The 7,500-nt window shown below is 43.3% G+C and overlaps 1 protein-coding gene across 1 annotated transcript in view; it reads right to left on the reverse strand.

Moving 5' to 3' along the window:
* inpp4b (inositol polyphosphate-4-phosphatase type II B) overlaps positions 1-7,500 on the reverse strand; it is a 174,279-nt gene that overhangs the window by 81,887 nt on the left and 84,892 nt on the right. The window contains exons 7-8 of the mRNA XM_030788238.1: positions 5,215-5,326; positions 3,144-3,213 (exon numbers count right to left, since the gene is read on the reverse strand). Coding sequence (XP_030644098.1) covers positions 3,144-3,213; positions 5,215-5,326 — 182 coding nt within the window. The remainder of the gene's footprint in view (positions 1-3,143; positions 3,214-5,214; positions 5,327-7,500) is intronic.

Raw genomic sequence — 7,500 nt, forward strand, 5'->3', positions numbered from 1 at the left:
TCACACATCCACAACAGTACACCAACACAACACAACACAGCACAACACCATACAGCAACACAACACAACACAGCACAATACAACACCATACAGCAACACAACACAACACAACACAATACAACACCACCGTGTCTTACTGTTATAGCTCACACATCCACAACAGTACACAACACTATACAACAATGCAACACAACACAACACCATACAACACCACACCACACCACACCACACCACAACACACCACAACACAACACATCAATACAACACCACACCACACCACACCACACCACAACACAACACAACAATACAACACAAAACAAAACAACACAACAGCACAAGAACAATACAACACAACACAGCACAACAGCACCAAAACACAACTACAACAGAGCACAGCACAACAACAACACAACTCAGCAGTACAACAATAATACAACAACACCAACAGCAATAACAACAACATCAACAACATCAACATAACACTGCCATGACGCATGGACAATTGTAAATACAACCCACCCACTGACAGAGAAGACTTAACTTCCTTTTTCATCAGAACGGAAGAGAGCAGTGTGACCTTCCAACATCTCTCTCTCTCTCTCTCTCTCTCTCTCTCTCTCTCTCTCTCTTCCTCTCTTTCCACATCTCTCTCTCTCTCTCTCTCTCTCTCAGTTTTTCGCACTCTCTCCTCTCTTGCAGTGCTTGTCTAATGAGACAGGGGCTAGAGGCTTTGGCGACTCTCTTCTCTCTAATTGGCTGTCCAATAAAACTGATGTGTAGTCTACGGTCTGTCTCTGCCTCTGCTGTATGTCTTTCAAAAGTTTGGTCAGAGGCAAAGAATGTGCTCCTTACAGATACAGCAAAAGAACTTACACTGTCCCCCTCTCTCTCTCTCTCTCTCTCTCTCTCTCTTTTTAACCTCTCCCTCTTTTTAACCAGCATTTTCCACAGTGACATACACTACACTTTTGAAATCTCAGATGTTGAAATGACACTGGACTTTTCACAAAAACCTTTCTCTCAGTCACTGACAAACATGCACCATTCAAACAGCTAGATAGAGTAACTCCCTGGTTTCCACCCAAATTATTAGCTTTATTTAAGAGAGGGAACAGAGCTTGGTCACTAGCCTGTCACTCTGGGTAACATTTAAACAGCTTAGAAATAAATGCACGTCATCTGTGAGAAAAGCGAATCTAATTATTATTTAGACCTAATCGCCAGCTCTTATTCAAACCCTGCAAAATTTTGGAAAGTGGTAAACTTGAACAAAAAGAAAACTACTAATTCCTTACCTACACATATTAAATATGGTCACTGATTTCTGAACAGAATGAGGCTAGCCTTGCTTTCAATAAACACTTTGCTGAAGCTGGGCATTTATGTGAAAAGGAAGACAAAGGGATCCTTCTTACTGATGATGATGATGATGATGGCGTGGGCGCCACCAACCATATTGCTCCGTTTACTTTTCAGCCATGCTCTCGTAACAATGGTTCTCAGGCATTGCAAGCCACTGATACCAGGAGATTCAACTGGAGAGCATAAATTGGACCCTTTTTTTTGGAGACTGTCTGCTCCAGTTATCACAGACCAATTAACACACATATTTAATCTCTCTATCTCAACGGGCATATTTCCTAGTGTTTGGAAATCAGGCTATGTGACTCCTTTTCACAAGAGAGGTGATCGAGATGATTTAAATGATGACCACCCAGTCTGCAAATTACCCTGCATCTGCATAGCAAAGATCTTGGAATTTTTAACAGTGAACTCAAGTCAGTCCTCTTAAGTCACTCAGTATGAAGTCTCTGCATCAGTGTGGACTGAGAGTTAATCACAGCACTATCTCGGCTATGATAATACAGCATCTGCTCTAGACAAGAAGAAACGATGCGCTTCCCCTTTGGTGGATTAGTCAAAAGCATTTGACCCAGTTGATCATCCTTTGCTCTTACAAAGATTACACAATATTGGTTTGGATGGAAAGGCCTGTGATGGGTTTCAGAACCATCTGTCTGAGAGGCTTCAGTGTGTGAAGGTGGGAAATGTCTGAGTTTTTGCCGGTGACTAAGGGTGTTCTGTAAGGATCAGTTTTGGGTCCTGTCCTCTTCCCCACTTATATTAATGATATTGTCTCCTCATTGAGTGGTTGTCATGTCCATCTTTATGCCGACCACACTACTGTGTATTGTTCTGTTGACTCTGTACAACGAGCCACTGACAACCTGCAACTTCCCTTTGATGCTGTTCAGGAAGCTCTCATTAACCTTAAGTTAGTACTCAATGCAGGCAGAACAAAACTCACACTGTTTAATAGAGCTAAGAGTATTGAGCATAACAGTTTGCATTTATCCACTGTAAATGGATTTAACATTGAGAGAGTCACTGAATATACATATCATGGCATCTGGCTTGATGAGAAACTAACATTTAATTACCATATAGACAATCTTGTCAGTAATCTTCGACAAGAAAACAGAGTTCTTTAATAGAAATAGAACCAGCTTCCCTATGATAGGTAGGAAACGGATTGTTGAAGCGGATTTCATGACTGTGTTGGATTATGGAGATGTCTTTTATAGAAATGCTGCTCTTTCCGCCCCCAAACCCCTGCACACAGACTATCATTCTGCCATCAGATTTGTCACCGCTGATAGTTATGGTCCTCACCATTGTGTCCTTTATGATAAAGTGGCTTGGTCATCTTTGACAGAGAGGCAAACTAATCATTGGTTTCTGTTTAATTACAAGGCCATTGTCAGAAAGCTGCCATCTTACATCTCAAGAATGCTGATCTGGAATTCTAGACCTCATCAAACCTGCTAAGTCTTATGCTGATGGTCCCTCGTGTTCACTCTGAACATAGAAAATCAGCCTTTTGTCTTAATGCCCCATCCTCCTAGAATGATCTTCAACACATTCTAAAAATCAGTTCTTTACCTTCTTACAGACAGTTCGAATCCATGATCACAAGTGAGTAGAGTTGTAGTGAGTGGTGGTGTGTTATAAGTGAGTAGAGTTGTAGTGAGTGGTGGTGTGTTATAAGTGAGTAGAGTTGTAGTGAGTGGTGGTGTGTTACTGTACTTTGTGAGCGCTGTGTATAGACTCACTGTGTATAGACTCACTGTGTATAGACTCACCTGCATTCATCAATGGCCCATTGTCTTTGTCATTTGTGGTCCCATGGGCAGACTCACACACCATGGTGCACTTTGGAGGGAAAAACAAGAGAAATTAATCTAATTGACGCTGGCTGATCTAACGTAATTTTTTCAGTTCACAAATCCAGATTTTACCACTGCGACACACAGTCTAAACAAACAGTTTATGCAAACCGCTACACACATCTTACACAAACCAAAAGATACCTCCACACAATCTTGACAAACTACTTCAAAACATCATATAGTCTACACAGTCCACTACACATAGTCTACACATAGTCTACACAGTCCACTACACATAGTCTACACCTAGTCTACACAGTCCACTACACATAGTCTACACATAGTCTACACAGTCTACTACACATAGTCTACACATAGTCTACACAGTCCACTACACATAGTCTACACTTGGTCTACACAGTCCACTACACATAGTCTACACAGTCTACTACACATAGTCTACACATAGTCTACACAGTCCACTACACATAGTCTACACATAGTCTACACAGTCCACTACACATAGTCTACACATAGACCACTACACATAGTCTACACATAATCTACACATAGTCTACACATAATCTACACATAGTCTACACATAGTCTACACATAATCTACACATAGTCTACACATAGTCTACACATAGACCACTACACATAGTCTACACATAATCTACACATAGTCTACACATAATCTACACAAACAAACTCAACACATGCAACTCAACACATGAATCTAAACACAAATGTAAAGACAAACTTTGACACAAAACTCACTGTCCTAAAGAACAATGTTAACTATACACACAAACAAACTCAACACATGCAACTCAACACATGAATCTAAACACAAATATAAAGACAAACTTTGACACAAAACTCACTGTCCTAAAGAACAATGTTAACTATACACACAAACAAACTCAACACATGCAACTCAACACATGAATCTAAACACAAATATAAAGACAAACTTTGACACAAAACTCACTGTCCTAAAGAACAATGTTAACTATACACACAAACAAACTCAACACATGCAACTCAACACATGAATCTAAACACAAATATAAAGACAAACTTTGACACAAAACTCACTGTCCTAAAGAACAATGTTAACTATACACACAAACAAACTCAACACATGCAACTCAACACATGAATCTAAACACAAATATAAAGACAAACTTTGACACAAAACTCACTGTCCTAAAGAACAATGTTAACTATACACACAAACAAACTCAACACATGCAACTCAACACATGAATCTAAACACAAATATAAAGACAAATTATGCATTTTATTATAAAAGAGAATGGACATTGTCCACATAATGAGAAACACAATGACTGAACACACATGACTGTTGAATACATACTACTCTGTTTGTGGTGTGAGGGTGGCCCATTCTGGGAAAGAGTCTCCTTCTCTCCTCCTCCCTCCTCTCCTCCAGATCTGCTCATAATCTCCTTACACTGTGTGTGTCGCCGTCTTCCTCATAGTAACACTGTTTTTAACATAGTGCTGATCTGAGGCACACGCTGCCACTGCCACCTATCCGTCTCTCTTTCTCTCTTCTCTCTGCTCTCGTTCTCTCTCTCTCTCTCTCTCTCTCTCTCTCCTCTTGTTCTCTCTCTCTCTCTCTCTCTCTCTCTCTCTCTCTCTCTCCTCTTGTTCTCTCTCTCTCTCTCTCTCTCTCTCTGTCTCTCTCCTCTTGTTCTCTCTCTCTCTCTCTCTTCTCTTGCTCTCTCTCTCTCTCTTCTCTCTGTCTCTTTCTCTTCTCTCTCTCTCTCTCTCTCTCTCGCTTCTCTCTCTCTCCTCTCTCTGTCTCACAGTCTCTCTTTCTCTCTCTCTCTCTGTGGGCTTGCCGAGTTTGATAAATTTCACTGAGCCATTTGAGTTCTGACAGGCTTCTCTAACCAGCATTAGTGGTATTAGCTGAGGCAGCCAGCCCGAACTGTGACCATCAGAAGCTTTACAGTGACTCGTTGCTACGGGAGCGCAGGGGCAAAAGGAAGGGGGTGGAGCTAAGACGTACCTTCTGGCTGTGCACGTCAGCTGCAATGTGGTCGGTTTCTCTGTCCTCAATCTCCCCCATCTTTAGCCGAGTCACTACCACTGTCCCCACAGCCCCTGACTCATCCGCCGCTCTGCAGAGAGAGAGAGAGAGAGAAAACTGGGTGAGACAGACACAGAGACAGAGAGTGTGTGTGTGTGTGTGTGTGAGTGAGAGAGAGAGAGAGAGAGAGAGAGAGAGAGAGAGAGAAACAGAGACAGAGAGAGAGAAATAAAGACAAGTAGAAAGAGAGTGATAGTTAAGATTGTGAGAGGGACTGGCTGGTGACTGGTAAGTGGTGAGTGGTGTGTGTGTGTGTTATGGCCGTGTAACATTGTGCATTACATGGACACACTGACTTTAACCACATGACAGTTTTTTTTCTCTTAGAGTTTAATCCGTCCGTAATGAGCACTAATGATCTGTCTATATGGAACAAACAGTGCTCAGCCGCTCTGGCTGCCTCTGCCCAAACCATCACTGACTCTACAGCTCAACCGCTTCTTGCCATCGACCCCCCCGATCTTTCACTCTTCCTCTTCCTGTGGTTGCCGTGGGACACACAGCGGCAGGTCAGTGAGCGTAAACGCGAAAAAATCGAATTGGTCCCAAGTCCCTTAGTGACAAGCCTTCATCACAGAGCTTTGTTACAGTGACAAAAGAAACCAGAAACAATCAGACTCCAGGGCCGTGTCCAGAACCCATGTTCCACAGAGTTTACAAACATTTACAAACCTTTACAAACCACACTGACTGTGCTTTAGACCTAATGAGAGTCTGGTAAGGAGGAGGAGTTTTCACTAACGCTCCTCTTCTCTGTGAGTGGGCTGCTGTGGTCACATGACACAATGAGGAGCTGGTGCAGGTAGACTGACTGGAAGTAACATTCACAGCAGAGCTCTTCCACTCTAACACACACACACACACACACACACACACACACACACACACACAGACTGACACATACACACACACACACACACACACGCACACAAACACACACACACAGACTGACAAATACACTACACACACACAGAGAGAGAGAGAGAGGTGGGGGTTGAGGGGGGAGTTGTAGGTCAAAGACAGGTTCATAAATCTTCCCACAGATATTAAACACTGCGTGAAGATGTTCTGTGCATCTGCTCTTGGCTAGATCTTCAGAGGCTTTGTTCTGAGAGGCGGAGGTCAGAGGGCAGAAGGCAGAGGGCAGAGGCAGGACTGAAGTGAGAGGATGAGTATGTGTATAAAGGTTGGACGTTCCTGTTTCTATTTCAGTCAGACCAAATGTATCAGGGCCCTTTTACGAGAAGAAGCATCAGACATGAACAGGAAGTGGCCTGAACTTCTCCTCAAGGCCCCTGAACATCTGTGACACTCTTAAGCCGTCCACAAAAAGGAGGCTACACTCCACCCCCACACTCTCTCCCTACCTGTCTACTGGTTGTCAGTAAAAAGAGAATTTTTGATTAGTCCGAATCCTTCATCTTATTCCCAACAGTTTTTTAAGAGTCACACCTGGAACAGCAGTTTGTGGAAACTCGTCATACGCATTACAACTTGACCTTTTACCTCCCAGAGTTACACTGACCACAGGGGTTTGGTGGCTGGGCTGTGAGGAGCCGTATGGAGGTGTTTGGAGGTTGGCTGTGAGGAGTATGTGTGGAGGTGTTAGGTGGCTGAGCTGCAGTTGGTCTGAGGCTTCCCTGTCAGGTGCTCGAGTTGAAGTGGGGCAGTGTGGTACAGAAGTGTTTTACTGAATCAGTAACTTTAGATTACAGGTTGAGTAGCGTATGTTAGGTCTAATCTTTGTCAACATCTCCAAAGCATGGAAGGCATGGCAGGAATTAAGAAAGACAGGTATGTGAAGATAGATTGTAAAGGGTTAGGCAGAGAGAGAGACAGACAGAGAGAGGGAGAGAGACAGAGAGTGAAAGAACAATATTGTTACATTTGAACATTTTGACTGTGATGGACTGATGACCTGTCCAGGGTGTTTCCCCACCTTTCACCCAGTGAGCGCTGGAATAGGCTCCAGCACCCCCCGCGACCCTAATTAGGATAAGCTGCTTAGATAATGAGTGAGTGAGTGAGTAAATATTTTGATTAAGACCCTCCTTCAGCCATGGGAGGACTAAAAGCCCCAGCCGGCGGGGAGCTAAAAATACAGCGAGAGCAGATAGACCAGCCAGTGTGGGGGAAGGAGCTGAGGGAGGTGGGAGAGTGTGTGTGTGTGTGTGTGTGTGTGTGTGTGTTGGGCGGTGGGGGGGC

Source organism: Chanos chanos, chromosome 11 (assembly GCF_902362185.1).
Source record: "Chanos chanos chromosome 11, fChaCha1.1, whole genome shotgun sequence".
NCBI classification, from domain to species: Eukaryota; Metazoa; Chordata; class Actinopteri; order Gonorynchiformes; family Chanidae; genus Chanos; species Chanos chanos.